The sequence below is a fragment of the Haliotis cracherodii genome, unplaced genomic scaffold (assembly GCF_022045235.1).
Source record: "Haliotis cracherodii isolate W230 unplaced genomic scaffold, xgHalCrac1.p SCAF_13, whole genome shotgun sequence".
NCBI lineage: Eukaryota > Metazoa > Mollusca > Gastropoda > Lepetellida > Haliotidae > Haliotis > Haliotis cracherodii.
In genome coordinates, this window is record NW_027266268.1 from 18,202,950 (window position 1) to 18,226,469 (window position 23,520).

Consider the following 23,520-nt stretch of genomic DNA (forward strand, 5'->3'; position numbering starts at 1 on the left):
ATGGAAGCTGATATCGCGTTCGAGTGGCCATTCAGGCGATTCGCCCTATCCGCGGAAGCACACATAAAATGTCCACCAAATCGTTAAAGGGGAAGTGTACACGCAAAAATCACTTTCTTTCTTTTTCTAAACAAAACTCAATTTTAGAATTAGTTAGTATCTGTGTTTGAAAATATACACTCATTTTTTTTCACAGTGAAAGTAGGAAGCTCACAACAGTACGAAAGTGATATGCCGTTATGAGGCCTTCGTTTTACGAGCAAAATAGGCCTGAGTTATCCCCCTTAGATTATGACGTAATTGGTGCCAATTCAACTGGGTGCCTGTCTATTCTCAACGCAAAAGATATCAAGGACCAGTTTGCGGTAAAACAACATGGTCTACGACACACTCCGGCGCAGTGGTGACTCAGCATAACACAATTCTGGCTGGCATCTGAGATGCTAGAATCACAAAACTGTACCTACACCACGTGAAGCGGCTCTAACAAAGCATGATGACGTCATAATGTTTATCAATTGGCACCAATGACGTCATATTGCAAGGGACATAAGCCATGGTGTTTTTGTTATGGAAATAGAACACTTGGTAAATGTGAAAAATATAAATCGTTTTAGTGCAATAAATATGTTAATTAAATATGATGTTTTTATATTTTTGTCTATGACACTTCTATGTTAACACTTTTAATGTGGAAAAAGTACAAGAAAAAATGGTTCATTTCCGTGTGAACTTGCCCTTTAAGGAATGAAAGAGCCTGGGCAATTAGCATTCACGTGAAGATGTTGGTGCTGTCTTAAAATATCTGCGTGATTGTCATAGCTATGTGAGTTATAGAGCAACACCACGTCGATATAGTGGCGTGTGCTACAGAAAGAAGGAAAGGTGTTTTAAGAAGTATGAATGACTTTGAATTAAATATAAAAACATTTGCAACGCTCAGGAATTAACTTTAATTGCTCTCTGATCACATCAATTCGCCTTAGTCGCCAATTCGCCCTTCAGAGTTGCGTCCCTTAGGCGTGACATGACCCTACAACGATTGTGGATCCGAATCCCAGACATGCCCTGATTATTGGTTTGTCGGCACCATTCTTGAGTTTCGACTTTGGTCCTCCCTCCCACATAGAGCTGACACGCTGTGATGTACATGTTTATGTGGAATATCGTTCACTGTGGCGTTCAACCCATCTCAATAATATTAATTGCACAAGCAACAATAATTGTTCTTTCATTCATTCATTCATTCATTCATTCATTCATTCATTCTACATGTACGTCAAAATTACGCATAAAAGTGCAATAATCTTTGACGCGACGTTAAACCCAATTTCATCTCACCTGACGTGCCATGTCAATGACATTTAAAACTTGAAATTTACTATATGAAGCTATGAATATTCAGTTTATGATATAGGTTTAATTGATTCAACAATAAGATCATTTGAGGTCTAAGAAATTATCAAGTTGCTTTATATGAATGTTCTGTTCTTCAACATGATCAATATATGCACTTAAAAGGCATGAATATGGTGGTGACATACATTACTATTATTGTAATTGAATATTGACAGCTTCATTTAATATTACTACCTCTCTACTGACAGAACAAATATTTAAGTTTCGATACAATTTTTTGGCCACAAAAATGCCCGTTTTGTTTGTAGTGTTTATCAAAGTCTGTATTTGGGAAACTGATATTCATTGCCAAGTAATTATAATTAGCAAAATGAAACTGATATGAAATATTAATTGGCCAAATGCATTGTATATAGTCTCTGACCCCTACACAAACTTCATAATGAGTAAATAGCCTTCTCTTGTATAAGTAATCCGTAGGACCGCTCGCTAAATCTCCAACATCATCATTGTTTCTCAAAATACCAATCACTGGATTGTCTGGTCTAGATTCGATTATTTCCAGGTCGCCATCACATAGGTGGAACACTGATGAGTGTTGCTTTAAGCAACAGACACAACAATAATTACGTTGAAATAGCAAACACCCTGCAGCTGTTTCCACTAAATCGCGCGACTACATTACTTAATGTGTGCAACATCTTACAAGGCAATAAGTGAACACAGCTCACAATAATACTCCCACATTGAACATATTTCTAAGTTCGTGAACCGTAAAATAAAACAAGATTGATATAATCCTATGACGATTTTGCAGTTAGATTGCTTGTGCAGAACAACAATGTGCCGCAGTCATTGAATTGATTAAAAAGATAAAGGATATTTGACTAATGTCGCCAAATAAGATGTTGATCTCATCAGCGCCATAATGGATCAGGTTATTTCATCAAAAGTCTTAATTTCCTGGTAAAAAGGGGCCGCGCGGTGTCAAAACTGTCTAGAAGACTTAATTCCTTTTTATGAATTAAACTGTGTTTCATACTTATGTTGAAGTACGCAATAGCTCAAAATACAGTGACAGGTAAATAAATATGAACAAGGGATATAAATATAAAACATCCCTGTATGATTAATATGCAGGGGTACAGATAGGGTGATGTTTTGGGACATTTATTGACTGTTATTTATAATGTTCTGAAGATATATTTTTTTTAATTTGAAAGGATATATATATGGCTGAAAAAACAGTGACAGGTAAATGAATATGTACAACGGACATAATTATATAACGTCCCTGTATCGATATAGGTTATAAAAGCGAAAGACACTTAACATATTAATAATTACGACTATATCGTGAGGATGTGAAGAATCTCTAAAAAATATCTTAATACCATTAATCTGTAGAAAAAAATAGTGCTCTATTCTCCTTCACAAAAACGCACAAACAAACATTCAAGAAATATTCATTCGCTTATGATAAATACCCTGAGTATTCGTCCTCAAAGCAATGTTAGCGCATATATAGTTACGGCCTTTGATCCATGTAATGTTTTAAATTTCAGTGCATATTGTCAGCAATGGGGAAAGTAAAATCAGATATTCTCATTACACAAAGCCACCCTAGTGCCTATCTATTCTAAGGAATATTTATTTGTTTGTTGCTTAACGATGCTCTCAGCACTTTTCCCTCTGTAATGTTGGATAGGTATACAGCCATATAATACTGTGTACCTGAAATCCGTTCAGTATTACAAGAACAATGTGGACTTTATCATCAAAATGCATTCTCATATGTCATATGACTGAAACTAATCAGAATGAACACCTGTTTCATTAAACTTTATAAAACTTAGTTAATAGCTTAATTGCTGCACCGAACGGTATATCAAACTGTTAGGTAAATAGAAATTACACCTGGTCCACTATTGTTAATTCTGCCCCACAGAGAAGATTACAATATTCACTATATATATGGAGACACCAACCCTATCTGACAAATCATCACGATTGTCTACAATGCTGCTCATCTCTCTGTTCGTGGTTGTGTTGGGGGTTGCTGAGACACATGGTAAGTATTTCAACCGAATTTTCGGCCATACTTTTCCAATTCTTATTATGAAAGGTTCGGTGTAGACATGGTACTGCAGGTAAAGTCTTCATTGTGTATCCCAGTTATACAGATATTATATACAGGTAGAGACGGATGATGCTAAAAGTTACTTTGCTCGGACATAATACACGATGTTTATGTTTCATGATCATGTATGAAAGGTTACTTTAGAACTAAAGTACTCACGGAAATGAAAATAACCCTGTTTTTTCGACCTCAGATCTTAAATAAATGCAGTTAATATTCAATACCTTGAAGACAGGTGAGAACAGATGCATAATGCCTATAGTCTGCTTCTGCTATGTCAATTTGGACTTATTTTTAATTTTGAATGTTGAAAGTGCCGACAAATTACCTCCTGTAAAGAACATTTTGTATTGTTCACTGAGATCAAACTAGCAAATCCAGACTAGTACTTTTCGAGTTGTTTTGTTATTTCGTATTTACAGCTACGTAACACTTTGTGCCGATTTTGACATTAAGAAAAACAGGTTTTTTTCATTTCCGTGAGTACTTTATATACTCGCCAACAGGCATATAACCATGCATATACATACGTATGTATCAGTTTTACTGTGTAGCTGGAATGTGTATAAACTGTCGGGCACAAGACTTGTTCGGTGGTTTGATGGTAACTAAACACGCTGTATTTGATATGGGTATCATAGTTGTGTTTCGGATCTCAAGTTATGTTTCGGATCTACATATTTAATTTTAAGGTATGACTAAGATACCACAAGCATGATATAAGAACACTTTACACGTTTCCCCAGAATCCAGGGTCGCAGATAATGCAGGGTTTTGCAACATTGGCGCTAATGGAGTTTTAACCATTGAGGCCACCCTTGCTGTGTTTGAAGGTATAGAGGAAAATATAGGTTTTTTGCTTTGGGATTTAATTCACCAGCTGTGATTGTTTGTCCCCAGGGGCTATGATCCCTGTCCTTGGGTCACAGGTCTCTTCCTCCTCAGTCTTCATCTTCGGCTCCACGAACTTCGGCCCACAGCTTGCCGTTGACGGCGGATTTGGCACCGACTTCATCGCTGACAACACTACGTTTGCAACGGCTGTTGGAGACATGACGCCCTACATGGACATTGATCTGGGCAGCAACTTCCTCCTCGTCTCCGTCACCATCACCAACAGGGGTGACTGCTGTGGTAAGTAGAGTGAGATGGTTAGGTGTATTTATCACCGATTTGAACACTATTTCTGTTAAAAGACAGATTACATACTGTTAAATGATCTGATTGTCTACAGATTCGTCTTCACATCATGAAACCCCTATCGTCACTTACTGGGCATTACGATATATAGAGCTTGAAATTAGTTCCTGCTCGATGACTTTATTTGAATATTTATCGGATTGTGAAAACAAGTTGATCGGATTTCTTTTTCACATCAATAACACTATGAAATATATGAACACTTTGTTGTAGACTGAACATTACTATATGCTTTTATATTTATCACATATTACCTTAAAGAATAGGAACAAATCGTCACGTTTAGCTTTGTCTGTCGTTCTCAACGCTGGTCTTTGCTACCACGAAAGCAGTCCATTCCGATTAAGGCATGTTGGTTGACTAATTCTGCGCTTGGTATGCGAAGTTATCTTTGCTCTGACATAGCGAGGTAGACTTGAGTTGATTATCGTGGTCCCTCATAGCTGTAGATATCTTTTACATCAGAAACATGTACAGAATAGAAATCATATATGGCGTATATATCGTCAAAAACATTCTATGGAGAGCGTAGTCATTGAATTACAACACATTCCTGCTAAACTTGACATCAGTCATCAACGCTCTAGTTCCCAAGTGACAGTATGTCCACAGGACTCTGTGTTAAACTGTGTAACCTGGCAGATTGTATGTTATCATGCCCAGACGGCGTGGATAATTGCTTATGCAGTCGACCACAACTGTTCCTGACTTAGACTATTTGAGGCTACCTCGATATATCCGAATAAGATATCATCATCATCACCCACTCTTTCCATTTTGGCAGCCGAGCGTTTTATCAGGTCTGAAGAATCTTATATTAGAAACAAAGGTCATTATCGACATCCCAAATTTGCATTAAAGTCTGAAAGGTAATAATCGACTGAAGGGGTTATGTTGTACATGTGTATATCTCTATACCTTGGCAGACGAGCGTCTTCGAAACATCAGAGTCGAGGTGTACAATAACGATCCAACACTCGGAGGAACGCCTCAAGTCTGCACCACAATCGGCAGCACTGCCCCCGCCGCCAGTTCCAACACCACGTTCACCTGTTCAGCCATAGCATTCGGAAGGTACATCCGTTTTAACAAGTTCAGCTTGGTCGACGCAAATGACATCCTTCAGTTTGTAGAGGTGGTCCTTGATGGCGTTCCGCTAAGTAAGTATGTAACTGTATATATATATATATATATATATATATATATATATGATGATAGTTTCATTTACCTACTTTATATATGATATTTTCCATTCTGTTTAACTGTGAATGCTTCTAATGAATGTATAATAAGTTCTCGTAACAAGAATGCTGATGCAACGTTAAATGGCCACTCAATCGAAACATTGAAAGTATCAGTGTGTTCTTGGGGAAACAAGCGCCATGTGATTATAAATACACTTGACGACACGAATGGCTCAGTGACTTCCAGTTTCCAGATCGATGTTTATGATGTCAATCACTGGATTGTCTGGTCCAGACCCAGTCATTTATAGACCACCGTCATATAACTTTGATATTAATGAGTGTTACATTAAACAACAAACAAACATGGCCTTGGGTTCGAGCGAACGTTCCGAGGATCAGCAAAGGGTCGCAACTCTCGACGGCGAACTCGGAGTTTGGACCATTGGGGCCATCCAAGCGCTGTGTTTGGAGGATAAGAGGAAACTATAGGTTTATATGTTTTTTGATGAGATTTACCTACAGCTGTGATTGTTTGTCCCCAGGTGCTGTGATCCCCGTCGTCGGGTCACAGGTCTCTTCCTCCTCAGTCTTCACCTTCGGCTCCACGAACTTCGGCCCACAGCTTGCCGTTGACGGCGGATTTGGCCCCGACTTCGTCGTTGACAACACTACGTTTGGAACAGCTGTCGAAGACACTATGCCTTATATGGACATCGACTTGGGCAGCAACTTCCTTCTCCGCTCAGTCACCATCACCAACAGGGCTGACTGCTGTTGTAAGTAGAGTGAGATGGGGAGGTGGGTTTAACGCCGATTTGAACAGTATCTTAAAAAGTATGTTAAAGACGGCGTTTCAGTTCAATGCAGGAGGAAAGCCAATAGAGATCAAGCTTGGTTTTGCCATTTGAATGGATCCAAAAATAACAAACAAGGCGAATCTGTGATTCCAAGTCAGCAGATCGAGGCACGCCGAAGGAATGCAATTCTTGACGGATTGCAGGAAGCAGAAGTCCCCATGGTCCCTAGTATGGTGGCCTAACTTTAGTTGCTGGTGATCTGTAGCCCATTTTTATAATGTATTGTTTAGAATAGTCACATTTTTATGGTAACATACTAGTTTTTTACCAGCACATACCAGTGCTTTTACTGTCCTTTGTCGACAGATTTTAATGTCTATATGAATGTATCATTACTGTATAACTTGATTTAGTCACTATATGGCCGAATGAGACGAATTATGGCATTCATTTAAAGTAACCATATGATGTAGCGTTGGCAAATATTCACCAATATGCTTCAACGATTCTCAGTCGAAGAACCAGAAGCATATATTTGGGAAGAGCTTGAAATCATAAATAAATGCAAACATACACAATTGATGACTTTTGATCAGGGTTGATACACATGTGGTGTGTAAACTAACACGGTGGGAGATGTAAACTGCGCATGAATACAATGCTTGAGTGAACCGCCCCATTGATCATATGGTGCCAAGTGATCAAACAGACATAATGACACTCCTATCGTAACTAAATGGCCATTATATCGGTGTATAGCACTTGATAGTAGTTCCTGCTAGATAACCTCATTTGAATATTTATCGTATCATGACAAGTTTGTCCGATTTTGTCACAATATGACCCAAGGACCCCGTGTTATACTGAATTGGCTGGTAGATTGTTTCCCTGGCCCAGACTATTTGAGACTACCTCGTTGTTTTTGTTCAGTAAGACATTATCACTAAATCATCCGAAAATTCACAGCCGAGCGTCTTCGAAACATCATCATCGAGGTATATGACAACAACCCAACTCTTGGAGAAACTCCTCAAGTGTGCGCCACAATCGGCAGCACCGCCCCCGCCGCCGGGTCGACCACGACCTTCAACTGCACAGGGACGCCAATCGGAAGGTACATCCGTCTTAAAAAGAGCTCCAAGGTCGACGCTTCTGATATCCTTCAGTTAGTAGAGGTGGTCCTAGAAGGCGTCCAGCTACGTAAGTATATGACTGTATTTATCTGATGGTAAGACAAATGAGGATAAAATAGCATCACATGATAGTTTCATTTATCTACTTGTAATCCCTGGTTTTCCCGGTGTCTAATCCGACTTGGTTGCACCAAAGCGTACGCACCTACTAAGTGCAGTCATTGTTATAAAGAAGTTGTATAGGTGAAATACTTGTTAAGACGGCGCTAAACCCATCTCACTCACTCCCCCACAGAATGTCCTTGCAACCACTTCCAGCTGGACGAGAACTGTTTCTACTTCTCTGGATTCCAATCAAGCTATGCCGACGCGAAGGTAAACAACGACACCGCTTTCCTCCCACATTAAGCTGACACGCCGAGATATAACTGGAATACTGTTAAAAGCAGCCTTAAACCAAACTCACTCACTCACTCACTTAAGGGTGGTCGGGGGATACGTTTGGCCCAATGGGTAAGGGACCTTCATTCAAAGAAATTTGCGTCCCATGGCCAAGAGGGCATTATGTAGTTTGGACTGAAATCTCAGATACCGAACCTTTCTCGTGGGTTGAACAAAATATGTCAACGACTAAACCCTGCGTCTGTCCTGGCTTGCCTCTCACGACCTGAACCAAACTCACACAATCAGTCATTCACTCACTCACTCACTCACTCACTCTCAATAAATGAGATAAGGTTAAACTACGCATTAAACCAGATTCACTCAATAACCTTTAGTGTATTCAGTACTCTAGGATGATACTTTGCGTGTTTGAAGTCTGGATGAATACTGAAGTACAGAGCTACTTGTTACAGGAATACTGTGACATCATCGGAAGCAATCTGGCCATGATCCGAACCCAGGCTCAGAGCGACTTTGTCAACGGTGTTCTCGCTGCAAATGCTAAAAAAGGTAATTAATAGCTCGCTTATACTGTTTCGTGGCCATTCTATATCACGATTAACAGATCAACACAGGTTTCCACTTGGACCTGTGGCAGTGTTAGATAACAATATGAGTTCCACCCAAGAAAGCGTTTTTGTCAACGGGGTCTATGATAAAAGTTTATGTTTAAGATCAAATCAATTTCAAATTCAATTTCAGCAGTTCACACATGGTACAGGTAAGGCTCATCTTTACCTGGACGAGACATAGGCCCAGACATCAACTCCCTGCTTAGGCTAAGCTATGCATCATCTAACTGCATCTTTTTTTCTCTTGCCCTCATCTGGAGGACTTCACGAAATAAACATTAGCGACGATTCATTGGATCTGGAGGTCAGTCTCGGAGAACTTGTTGCTTGTCAATGTACCCTGACGGCGTGAGATGTTGCTGATAACATCAACCACTCGTTGGTCTGGCTACGAGTGGATTATTTACCGCCCACCATGTAATGGCTTAAGAGTTACACACTTCATATTTTCTGTCACTCAGGTCAAGAATACTGGATTGGGGTGACCAATCTTTTGGACCGGTTCCAGTGGCGATATCTGCTTGGTGACATTGTTCCCCTGAATGGCTTCACATCCCCACTCGTGAACGGCACGGGCACTTGCAGCAACTCTACCTCTGAGAGGTACCACCCACAAAACTGTGCCGTCCTGGAGAAGAACGACGCCGGCCAATGGGAGTGGGAGGAAGAACGGTGTTACAGGAAGGAGAACTTTATCTGTCTGGCAACCCTGCCCATACCTGCGCCCTAGGTTCTTTAATGATACACGTATTGGTTATTTTGTTTACAGTCGTCATGATTAAGGTATCTTGTCTAAAATAGGTTGTAATAAATTCATCTGTCTACAAAAGTAGTGTCCAACCTACGATGATTTGAAAAGTTATCAAATGAATCGTACAATGGCACCTCTAAATACAATCGTTGTGTTAAACACACCTACTATGATACCAATGTACTCGTAAATAAAGAATTACCAATATCATTGTGTTGTGTTATGGTCGAACACTGGTTGTATTATGATATATTTTAGTGAAATTACAAATTGACATGTGTTACTCAAAATAAAGTTAAAGAACACCCGATTCTTTCATCATAGTTAATCGTGTTTCCTTTAACTTCTGTTGAGTAGGATGTAATACCAATACAACACACATAAGCTTTGTTAGTGTGTGACGTAAACTCTCAACAAGACTGAATGATGAAAGGGATGAACTTTTATTTTGTGCCGAGCAATATTCCAACAGCTCCAGCGTTTAGTGTCTACATTTCACTTTAGTTGTTCAAGATTACAACATTCCAATCTTAAGCAACGCTTTCGAAAAGGTTTATGGAAGAAATGTGGAGGATATTTCCATATTTGCTGTATCAGTGAGAAAAATATGTCCGGTTTCCTATTGTGACTTGTGTCATATGTTTCCGTGTTTTTAGGGACCAATTGACTTGCCTTTGCGTGTGTTGTGATTGGTGGAGCAGGAAACGCTCACTTTTTCGCAAACACCTAATGTCGTCACTAATTGATAGTGATTCATCAACATAAACATGCTGATGATACAATCTGAATCGTAAAATCTATTCAACATTTGGTCGAGATTGGAGTGTTTCTGTGTCGGGAGGTCGAGGCCTGGGATGGGGATCATCATACCAAAAGATATGTATTGTTAAGATATGTGTATGTTACCTTGCCTGGCGCTCGGCTTTAACGGGCGAAAACAAGGACGGTTTGGCTACTCTGTCTGAGTTGGGTATTCATGTTAAATTGCGGCATGATATTTCAGTGGGCTGGCATTATATAATCGTCAATGATCCGGATTCTCACACACACACACACACACACACACACACACACACACACACACACACACACACACACACACACACACAGAGCCACACACACACACACACAGAGTTACACACACACACACACACACACACACACACACACACACACACACACACACACACAAACACACATACACACAAAAACACAAACACTCACTCATTCACTCACTCTCACACATTGCGTACATACGCAAAGTCAAATTTCCTTTTATGCCTTTGGCGTCTACATTTCACTTTTGAGGTACACTCTAAGAAGATTTCAAAGAGCGACATACGACTCTCCCTCCTTTACTTGTTTCATCAAGGTTACAACATTGAAAATGGTTTACACATGGAGGACATTCCCTAAACTGATATATCAGATGCAAATAAGAAGCAATTCCCTATTTTGACTTGTACCGTATGTTTCCGAGGTTTTAGCTGAAAAATGGACTTGCCTTTGTATGTGTTTGTGACGGTTGGAGCAGGATACCTCATCTTTTCGCTAACACCTTGTGTCATCACTAATCAATAATGATTCATAACTCATGCTTTTTGATATATTCGGAATCGCACAATCGAGTCTGCTTTTGGCTGAGATTTCTTATGAATATGGAAAGCGTTTTGTCGCATATGTAAAGGAGACAATTGAAACATACTACGTTTTCGATGAAGAGCTAGGTTACCTGTAGATTTAACCGCGCTAAATTGAATTTGGAGCCGAACGCACAGCGGTTAAATCTAAAGGTAACCTAGCTCTACATTGAAACCACGGTATGTTTATCTCCATTTTACCATGACTAAATAAAACGCGAACTCTTTGGTGGTAGCAATTATATTGAGTAAAGTGTCGTTGGTTAGTTCATTAGTTTATTCACTCCGTAATAAGTCACTCGAATATATGCTAGGCAGTGAAAGCGTATAAGCACGGCAACTTGGTCAACTAACATGAGGTGGGCACGCCTTAAGAAAATTAAACAAGCTTTCCAAAGTTTCCGTTCTACACTGTACGTCACCATCACGACGTCATGTCGCTCATTGTGACGCAAACGATATGATGTGACAGTTGTATATAGAGAAATGCCAAATTCCAAGTTCTCTGTTGTCCCCAAAACTTAAAATATATTTTCTTTGAAGATTTCTGTCGTGTTTTCGGCACGAAATGTATTGCCACACATCCTTTGAATATTGTTATTACCTCAACTTTGCAATTTGTAAAATATTTATTTAAATATGCCTACCGACAATGACTGAAAAAATGAATATTAGCTTCTGCAGTAATTTCAATATGCATGTTAGAATTATCATTATGAATATGGACAGTTTTTTGTCATTTTGATATTAATATTCAAGACGGTATAGATAAAAACAGCTAATCTATCAATTCCAACGTGTTAAGAAAGACCTTGCTTACCGCCTATTAGTAACTTTAGTTTGTTTGTTTGTTGTTTAACGCAGCACTCAGTAATTATCCAGTTATGTGACAGCAGTCTGTAAATAATAGTGTCTGGACCAGACAATATAGTGATTGACATCATAAGCATCGACCAACGCAATCGGGATACGATGACAAGCATCAACCAAGTAAGCGAGCCTGACCACCCGATCCCGTTAGTCGCCTCTTCCAACAAACATTGTCGCCTTTTACGTCAAGGCCTCTTCTACCTCGGATCTTCACTGATCTGAAAATCACGGTACAAGGGCAATAACTCTGTAAACAAATTACGGTACCAATTTTGACAAGTCTTGACAAGAATCTTTTAGATATTAAGCATGTACACTTTCATTCATGTAACTGTTGTAGTTTCTGAGGAAACCTGTTACCATTTCACACAGCATGCACTAAGTTCAAAAGCGCGAAGCAAGGGCAATAATACCATTTACCAAACTCTTTTAAGATCATGACAAGTAAGGTGAGTGTGTTAAATTTTATTTGTCCAACTTCAATAGTCTATAAGAAAAATGTCCCCATTGTGAAGTGGGCATGCATACAAATGACACATATATTGTTCTTCTTGGCGGGGATAAAACATTATTAGTTTGTTGTAACTGAACCTTAGGGAACCTGCATTTAGGTATAAAACGTCATTGCCAGGGAAAAACCAGTCATACGAAAGAGAAAGGCAAAATAGTGTTGAAAATATTTGACTGCATCGCTGAAAATCAGTGATGACGCCAGGCATTTTCGAAATGGGTTAGCATGTTCTACCCAAGACTTGTTAAGACGGAGGTGTAAGCCTCTCTTGACTACCGAAATAATGGCCATTCCGAAACATCCTCAGTAATATCAACCTATCCTAATCTTTGCCTGACTCGGGCTTTAGGGCTGCTTTGAAAACAAGAGGAGAGCTGCAATAGCACACCCATAATGAACTGAGGACCCTCCAAACTATAAGCCGATCAGGGTTGCTTGGTCGTTTGTTGTTTAACACAGCCCTCAATAATATGCCACCTATAAATTGAGTTCGGACAAGACAATCCAGTGACTGACATAAACACCAATCCATAGCTTGGAATATGACACTGGATCAACCATGGCCCCGATCATATCAATACATAGGATATATACTACTCAAGGGTAGTTAAAAGGGAATTTTTTTCATTTGACAGATTAAACAGATTTAACAACTTTTTGTGGGAGGTTTAGCACATAAAAGGCTGGAGTAGAGACACACCAGTGGTCATATCCAACTAATTGGTAACTCATTTTGGACAAGTGGTTATTTAAACTCACTAGCTTTGGCGAAAAAACAAAAAGCCAGACTACATTTTCACTAGCTTCGGACTCACGGACAACTGGCCGTGCCTGTCCCTTAAAGGGTGGAATATGATTAAGTTGAAGGCAGTTCTCATTGGCACAACTCAAATTGATTGTTCGATTTTGATAGGAAAGCGACATTTTGTCACTGGAGAAGAGGCCAATTAAATTGTTCAACCCTAAGTTAATTGTAGAGATAGGAGAGCAAATTAACTTTGTTGATGCATGTCATTATATCCCAGGTGCGTGGATCGATGCCCATGATTCAATCACTGGATTTTCTGGTCCAGACTCTATTATTCACAGACCGCCGTCATTAATTTAGCTGGACTATTGCTGAGTGTGGCGTTAAAAAAACAACAACAATGGAATAGTGCTGACTGCTGTGTTAAGCAACAAACACACATTCGAAACCCATACCTGTAGAGTTGATCATACCAATGAGACCCGTGAAGATCCGGGGTAGAATAGGTCTTCACCATGCTTGCCGTAAAAGGCGACTATGCTTGTCGTAAAAGGCGACTAACGGGATCGGGTGGTCAGGCTCGCTTACTTGGTTGATGCATGTCATCGATCCCAATTGCGTGGATCGATGCTCATGATATCAATCACTGGATTGTCTGATCCAGACTCGATTATTTACAGACCGCCGTCATATAGCTGGAATATTGCTGAGTGCGGCGTTAAACAACAAACCACCACCAAACCACCACACCTATGGTTGAAACAAATGATACCATGGAAACGAGACTGGAGGTGGGATGACACTGTTCCACTTCCTCCGTAGGAAGCTTTGTATCAGATATTAATCTTTTGCCAGGTTGACACTTTTTTCTTTTCTTTGGTGAAAGGATTGGGGGAAATGCTTGCCACAAATAAATAAATAATTTAAACTGATATTTATTTTCAAGTAAATAGAATTAGCAAAATGAAACTGATATGAAATATTAATTGGCCAAATACATTGTATATAGTCCCTGACCACTACAAAAATGTCATAATGAGTAAATAGCCTTCTCTAGCAGAAGTTAACATACATGTATATACATGTTACGGTTTAAATATCAGTAGGAGTTCTGGATTGAATTGGTCCCTTGGGCCGCTGGCTAAATATGTAACATCATCATAAACCCTATAGCAACCTATAGCAGCTAAATAGATCGGGTGGTCAGACTCAGTGACTTGGTCAGTGTCGTGTCCTTGTCGTGCTGAGACGGCGTGGATCGTTGCTCAAAATACCAATCACTGGATTGTCTGATCTAAATTCGATTATTTACAGGCTGCCATCATATAGGTGTAACACTGATGAGTGTGGCTTTAGGCAACAGACACAACAATAATTACGTTGAAATAGCAAACACCCTGCAGCTGTTTCCACTAAATCGAATGACTACATTACTTAATGTGTGCAACATCTTACAAGGCAATAAGTGAACACAGCTCACAATAATACTCCCACATTGAACATATTTCTAAGTTCGTGAACCGTAAAATAAAACAAGATTGATATAATCCTATGACGAGTTTGCATTTAGATTGCTTGTGTAGAACAACATGGTGCCGCAGTCATTGAATTGATTAAAAAGATAAAGGATATTTGACTAATGTCGCCAAATAAGATGTTGATCTCATCAGCGCCATAATGGATCAGGTTATTTCATCAAAAGTCTTAATTTCCTGGTAAAAAGGGGCCGCGCGGTGTCAAAACTGTCTAGAAGACTTAATTCCTTTTTATGAATTAAACTGTGTTTCATACTTATGTTGAAGTACGCAATAGCTCAAAATACAGTGACAGGTAAATAAATATGAACAAGGGATATAAATATAAAACATCCCTGTATGATTAATATGCAGGGGTACAGATAGGGTGATGTTTTGGGACATTTATTGACTGTTATTTATAATGTTCTGAAGATATATTTTTTTTAATTTGAAAGGATATATATATGGCTGAAAAAACAGTGACAGGTAAATGAATATGTACAACGGACATAATTATATAACGTCCCTGTATCGATATAGGTTATAAAAGCGAAAGACACTTAACATATTAATAATTACGACTATATCGTGAGGATGTGAAGAATCTCTAAAAAATATCTTAATACCATTAATCTGTAGAAAAAAATAGTGCTCTATTCTCCTTCACAAAAACGCACAAACAAACATTCAAGAAATATTCATTCGCTTATGATAAATACCCTGAGTATTCGTCCTCAAAGCAATGTTAGCGCATATATAGTTACGGCCTTTGATCCATGTAATGTTTTAAATTTCAGTGCATATTGTCAGCAATGGGGAAAGTAAAATCAGATATTCTCATTACACAAAGCCACCCTAGTGCCTATCTATTCTAAGGAATATTTATTTGTTTGTTGCTTAATGATGCTCTCAGCACTTTTCCCTCTGTAATGTTGGATAGGTATACAGCCATATAATACTGTGTACCTGAAATCCGTTCAGTATTACAAGAACAATGTGGACTTTATCATCAAAATGCATTCTCATATGTCATATGACTGAAACTAATCAGAATGAACACCTGTTTCATTAAACTTTATAAAACTTAGTTAATAGCTTAATTGCTGCACCGAACGGTATATCAAACTGTTAGGTAAATAGAAATTACACCTGGTCCACTATTGTTAATTCTGCCCCACAGAGAAGATTACAATATTCAGTATATATATGGAGACACCAACCCTATCTGACAAATCATCACGATTGTCTACAATGCTGCTCATCTCTCTGTTCGTGGTTGTGTTGGGGGTTGCTGAGACACATGGTAAGTATTTCAACCGAATTTTCGGCCATACTTTTCCAATTCTTATTATGAAAGGTTCGGTGTAGACATGGTACTGCAGGTAAAGTCTTCATTGTGTATCCCAGTTATACAGATATTATATACATGTAGAGACGGATGATGCTAAAAGTTACTTTGCTCGGACATAATACACGATGTTTATGTTTCATGATCATGTATGAAAGGTTACTTTAGAACTAAAGTACTCACGGAAATGAAAATAACCCTGTTTTTTCGACCTCAGATCTTAAATAAATGCAGTTAATATTCAAAATATGTATATATTCAAACAACTAAATTAGTACTTATTGGGCCATGGCACAAATACAGCGTATCAAATGTTGTTATGCCTTTTTACACGTAAAAGTGTGTTAAAATGTGAATAAAACAGACTATTGTGAAACAGGGCATAACCAGGTGTAAGTAGATCAAGGTGACCTATGACACCTTGAAGACAGGTGAGAACAGGTGCATAATGCCTATAGTCTGCTTCTGCTATGTCAATTTGGACTCATTTTTTGAATGTTGAAAGTGCCGACAAATTACCTCCTGTAATGAACATTTTGTATTGTTCACTGAGATCAAACTAGCAAATCCAGACTAGTACTTTTCGAGTTGTTTTGTTATTTCGTATTTACAGCTACGTAACACTTTGTGTCGATTTTGACATTAAGAAAAACAGGTTTTTTTTCATTTCCGTGAGTACTTTATATACTCGCCAACAGGCATATAACCATGCATATACATACGTATGTATCAGTTTTACTGTGTAGCTGGAATGTGTATAAACTGTCGGGCACAAGACTTGTTCGGTGGTTTGATGGTGACTAAACACGCTGTATTTGATATGGGTATCATAGTTGTGTTTCGGATCTCAAGTTATGTTTCGGATCTACATATTTAATTTTAAGGTATGACTAAGATACCACAAGCATGATATAAGAACACTTTACACGTTTCCCCAGAATCCAGGGTCGCAGATAATGCAGGGTTTTGCAACATTGGCGCTAATGGAGTTTTAACCATTGAGGCCACCCTTGCTGTGTTTGAAGGTATAGAGGAAAATATAGGTTTTTTGCTTTGGGATTTAATTTACCAGCTGTGATTGTTTGTCCCCAGGGGCTATGATCCCTGTCCTTGGGTCACAGGTCTCTTCCTCCTCAGTCTTCATCTTCGGCTCCACGAACTTCGGCCCACAGCTTGCCGTTGACGGCGGATTTGGCACCGACTTCATCGCTGACAACACTACGTTTGCAACGGCTGTTGGAGACATGACGCCCTACATGGACATTGATCTGGGCAGCAACTTCCTCCTCGTCTCCGTCACCATCACCAACAGGGGTGACTGCTGTGGTAAGTAGAGTGAGATGGTTAGGTGTATTTATCACCGATTTGAACACTATTTCTGTTAAAAGACAGATTACATACTGTCAAATGATCTGATTGTCTACAGATTCGTCTTCACATCATGAAACCCCTATCGTCACTTATTGGGCATTACGATATATAGAGCTTGAAATTAGTTCCTGCTCGATGACTTTATTTGAATATTTATCGGATTGTGAAAACAAGTTGATCGGATTTCTTTTTCACATCAATAACACTATGAAATATATGAAAACTTAGTTGTAGACTGAACATTACTATATGCTTTTATATTTATCACATATTACCTTAAAAAATAGAGAAAAATCGTCACGTTTAGCTTTGTCTGTCGTTCTCAACGCTGGTCTTTGCTACCACGAAAGCAGTCCATTCCGATTAAGGCATGTTGGTTGACTAATTCTGCGCTTGGTATGCTCGATATATCCGAATAAGATATCATCATCATCACCCACTCTTTCCATTTTGGCAGCCGAGCGTTTTATCAGGTCTGAAGAATCTTATATTAGAAACAAAGGTCATTATCGACATCCCAAATTTGCATTAAAGTCTGAAAGGTAATAATCGACTGAAGGGGTTATGTTGTACATGTGTATATCTCTATACCTTGGCAGACGAGCGTCTTCGAAACATCAGAGTCGAGGTGTACAATAACGATCCAACACTCGGAGGAACGCCTCAAGTCTGCACCACAATCGGCAGCACTGCCCCCGCCGCCAGTTCCAACACCACGTTCACCTGTTCAGCCATAGCATTCGGAAGGTACATCCGTTTTAACAAGTTCAGCTTGGTCGACGCAAATGACATCCTTCAGTTTGTAGAGGTGGTCCTTGATGGCGTTCCGCTAAGTAAGTATGTAACTGTATATATATATATATATATATATATATATATATATATATATATATATATATATATATATGATGATAGTTTCATTTACCTACTTTATATATGATATTTTCCATTCTGTTTAACTGTGAATGCTTCTAATGAATGTATAATAAGTTCTCGTAACAAGAATGCTGATGCAACGTTAAATGGCCACTCAATCGAAACATTGAAAGTATCAGTGTGTTCTTGGGGAAACAAGCGCCATGTGATTATAAATACACTTGACGACACGAATGGCTCAGTGACTTCCAGTTTCCAGATCGATGTTTATGATGTCAATCACTGGATTGTCTGGTCCAGACCCAGTCATTTATAGACCACCGTCATATAACTTTGATATTAATGAGTGTTACATTAAACAACAAACAAACATGGCCTTGGGTTCGAGCGAACGTTCCGAGGATCAGCAAAGGGTCGCAACTCTCGACGGCGAACTCGGAGTTTGGACCATTGGGGCCATCCAAGCGCTGTGTTTGGAGGATAAGAGGAAACTATAGGTTTATATGTTTTTTGATGAGATTTACCTACAGCTGTGATTGTTTGTCCCCAGGTGCTGTGATCCCCGTCGTCGGGTCACAGGTCTCTTCCTCCTCAGTCTTCACCTTCGGCTCCACGAACTTCGGCCCACAGCTTGCCGTTGACGGCGGATTTGGCCCCGACTTCGTCGTTGACAACACTACGTTTGGAACAGCTGTCGAAGACACTATGCCTTATATGGACATCGACTTGGGCAGCAACTTCCTTCTCCGCTCAGTCACCATCACCAACAGGGCTGACTGCTGTTGTAAGTAGAGTGAGATGGGGAGGTGGGTTTAACGCCGATTTGAACAGTATCTTAAAAAGTATGTTAAAGACGGCGTTTCAGTTCAATGCAGGAGGAAAGCAGATAGAGATCAAGCTTGGTTTTGCCATTTGAATGGATCCAAAAATAACAAACAAGGCGAATCTGTGATTCCAAGTCAGCAGATCGAGGCACGCCGAAGGAATGCAATTCTTGACGGATTGCAGGAAGCAGAAGTCCCCATGGTCCCTAGTATGGTGGCCTAACTTTAGTTGCTGGTGATCTGTAGCCCATTTTTATAATGTATTGTTTAGAATAGTCACATTTTTATGGTAACATACTAGTTTTTTACCAGCACATACCAGTGCTTTTACTGTCCTTTGTCGACAGATTTTAATGTCTATATGAATGTATCATTACTGTATAACTTGATTTAGTCACTATATGGCCGAATGAGACGAATTATGGCATTCATTTGAAGTAACCATATGATGTAGCGTTGGCAAATATTCACCAATATGCTTCAACGATTCTCAGTCGAAGAACCAGAAGCATATATTTGGGAAGAGCTTGAAATCATAAATAAATGCAAACATACACAATTGATGACTTTTGATCAGGGTTGATACACATGTGGTGTGTAAACTAACACGGTGGGAGATGTAAACTGCGCATGAATACAATGCTTGAGTGAACCGCCCCATTGATCATATGGTGCCAAGTGATCAAACAGACATAATGACACTCCTATCGAAACTAAATGGCCATTATATCGGTGTATAGCACTTGATAGTAGTTACTGCTAGATAACCTCATTTGAATATTTATCGTATCATGACAAGTTTGTCCGATTTTGTCACAATATGACCCAAGGACCCCGTGTTATACTGAATTGGCTGGTAGATTGTTTCCCTGGCCCAGACTATTTGAGACTACATGTACCTCGTTGTTTTTGTTCAGTAAGACATTATCACTAAATCATCCGAAAATTCACAGCCGAGCGTCTTCGAAACATCATCATCGAGGTATATGACAACAACCCAACTCTTGGAGAAACTCCTCAAGTGTGCACCACAATCGGCAGCACCGCCCCCGCCGCCGGGTCGACCACGACCTTCAACTGCACAGGGACGCCAATCGGAAGGTACATCCGTCTTAAAAAGAGCTCCAAGGTCGACGCTTCTGATATCCTTCAGTTAGTAGAGGTGGTCCTAGAAGGCGTCCAGCTACGTAAGTATATGACTGTATTTATCTGATGGTAAGACAAATGAGGATAAAATAGCATCACATGATAGTTTCATTTATCTACTTGTAATCCCTGGTTTTCCCGGTGTCTAATCCGACTTGGTTGCACCAAAGCGTACGCACCTACTAAGTGCAGTCATTGTTATAAAGAAGTTGTATAGGTGAAATACTTGTTAAGACGGCGCTAAACCCATCTCACTCACTCCTCCACAGAATGTCCTTGCAACCACTTCCAGCTGGACGAGAACTGTTTCTACTTCTCTGGATTCCAATCAAGCTATGCCGACGCGAAGGTAAACAACGACACCGCTTTCCTCCCACATTAAGCTGACACGCCGAGATATAACTGGAATACTGTTAAAAGCGGCCTTAAACCAAACTCACTCACTCACTCACTTAAGGGTGGTCGGGGGATACGTTTGGCCCAATGGGTAAGGGACCTTCATTCAAAGAAAGTTGCGTCCCATGGCCAAGAGGGCATTATGTAGTTTGGACTGAAATCTCAGATACCGAACCTTTCTCGTGGGTTGAACAAAATATGTCAACGACTAAACCCTGCGTCTGTCCTGGCTTGCCTCTCACGATCTGACCCAAACTCACACAATCAGTCACTCACTCACTCACTCACTCACTCACTCACTCTCAATAAATGAGATAAGGTTAAACTACGCATTAAACCAGATTCACTCAATAACCTTTAGTGTATTCAGTACTCTAGGATGATACTTTGCGTGTTTGAAGTCTGGATGAATACTGAAGTACAGAGCTACTTGTTACAGGAATACTGTGACATCATCGGAAGCAATCTGGCCATGATCCGAACCCAGGCTCAGAGCGACTTTGTCAACGGTGTTCTCGCTGCAAATGCTAAAAAAGGTAATTAATAGCTCGCTTATACTGTTTCGTGGCCATTCTATATCACGATTAACAGATCAACACAGGTTTCCACTTGGACCTGTGGCAGTGTTAGATAACAATATGAGTTCCACCCAAGAAAGCGTTTTTGTCAACGGGGTCTATGATAAAAGTTTATGTTTAAGATCAAATCAATTTCAAATTCAATTTCAGCAGTTCACACATGGTACAGGTAAGGCTCATCTTTACCTGGACGAGACATAGGCCCAGACATCAACTCCCTGCTTAGGCTAAGCTATGCATCATCTAACTGCATCTTTTTTTCTCTTGCCCTCATCTGCAGGACTTCACGAAATAAACATTAGCGACGATTCATTGGATCTGGAGGTCAGTCTCGGAGAACTTGTTGCTTGTCAATGTACCCTGACGGCGTGAGATGTTGCTGATAACATCAACCACTCGTTGGTCTGGCTACGAGTGGATTATTTACCGCCCACCATGTAATGGCTTAAGAGTTACACACTTCATATTTTCTGTCACTCAGGTCAAGAATACTGGATTGGGGTGACCAATCTTTTGGACCGGTTCCAGTGGCGATATCTGCTTGGTGACATTGTTCCCCTGAATGGCTTCACATCCCCACTCGTGAACGGCACGGGCACTTGCAGCAACTCTACCTCTGAGAGGTACCACCCACAAAACTGTGCCGTCCTGGAGAAGAACGACGCCGGCCAATGGGAGTGGGAGGAAGAACGGTGTTACAGGAAGGAGAACTTTATCTGTCTGGCAACCCTGCCCATACCTGCGCCCTAGGTTCTTTAATGATACACGTATTGGTTATTTTGTTTACAGTCGTCATGATTAAGGTATCTTGTCTAAAATAGGTTGTAATAAATTCATCTGTCTACAAAAGTAGTGTCCAACCTACGATGATTTGAAAAGTTATCAAATGAATCGTACAATGGCACCTCTAAATACAATCGTTGTGTTAAACACACCTACTATGATACCAATGTACTCGTAAATAAAGAATTACCAATATCATTGTGTTGTGTTATGGTCGAACACTGGTTGTATTATGATATATTTTAGTGAAATTACAAATTGACATGTGTTACTCAAAATAAAGTTAAAGAACACCCGATTCTTTCATCATAGTTAATCGTGTTTCCTTTAACTTCTGTTGAGTAGGATGTAATACCAATACAACACACATAAGCTTTGTTAGTGTGTGACGTAAACTCTCAACAAGACTGAATGATGAAAGGGATGAACTTTTATTTTGTGCCGAGCAATATTCCAACAGCTCCAGCGTTTAGTGTCTACATTTCACTTTAGTTGTTCAAGATTACACCATCCAATCTTAAGCAACGCTTTCGAAAAGGTTTATGGAAGAAATGTGGAGGATATTTCCATATTTGCTGTATCAGTGAGAAAAATATGTCCGGTTTCCTATTGTGACTTGTGTCATATGTTTCCGTGTTTTTAGGGACCAATTGACTTGCCTTTGCGTGTGTTGTGATTGGTGGAGCAGGAAATGCTCACTTTTTCGCAAACACCTAATGTCGTCACTAATTGATAGTGATTCATCAACATAAACATGCTGATGATACAATCTGAATCGTAAAATCTATTCAACATTTGGTCGAGATTGGAGTGTTTCTGTGTCGGGAGGTCGAGGCCTGGGATGGGGATCATCATACCAAAAGATATGTATTGTTAAGATATGTGTATGTTACCTTGCCTGGCGCTCGGCTTTAACGGGCGAAAACAAGGACGGTTTGGCTACTCTGTCTGAGTTGGGTATTCATGTTAAATTGCGGCATGATATTTCAGTGGGCTGGCATTATATAATCGTCAATGATCCGGATTCTCACACACACACACACACACACACACACACACACACACACACACACACACACACACACACACACACACACAAAAAAAAACACACATACACAAACACAAACACAAACACTCACTCATTCACTCACTCTCACACATTGCGTACATACGCAAAGTCAAATTTCCTTTTGTGCCTTTGGCGTCTACATTTCACTTTTGAGGTACACTCTAAGAAGATTTCAAAGAGCGACATACGACTCTCCCTCCTTTACTTGTTTCATCAAGGTAACAACATTGAGAATGGTTTACACATGGAGGACATTCCCT

General features: G+C 39.7%; 2 protein-coding genes across 2 annotated transcripts; both read left to right on the forward strand.

Moving 5' to 3' along the window:
• The first annotated feature begins 3,378 nt into the window (after positions 1–3,378).
• On the forward strand, positions 3,379–9,562 carry LOC139459007 (uncharacterized). Its single transcript, XM_071240447.1, has 8 exons — positions 3,379–3,430; positions 4,400–4,633; positions 5,626–5,859; positions 6,429–6,662; positions 7,650–7,883; positions 8,112–8,191; positions 8,674–8,770; positions 9,294–9,562. Exons 1-8 carry the CDS (start codon positions 3,379–3,381, stop codon positions 9,560–9,562), a joined length of 1,434 nt encoding a protein of 477 aa, XP_071096548.1.
• Positions 9,563–16,120: 6,558 nt separating this feature from the next.
• On the forward strand, positions 16,121–22,158 carry LOC139459008 (uncharacterized). Its single transcript, XM_071240450.1, has 8 exons — positions 16,121–16,172; positions 17,310–17,543; positions 18,188–18,421; positions 19,015–19,248; positions 20,242–20,475; positions 20,704–20,783; positions 21,270–21,366; positions 21,890–22,158. The coding sequence occupies exons 1-8, from the start codon at positions 16,121–16,123 to the stop codon at positions 22,156–22,158; spliced, it is 1,434 nt and encodes a 477-aa protein (XP_071096551.1).
• The last annotated feature ends 1,362 nt before the right edge of the window (positions 22,159–23,520 follow it).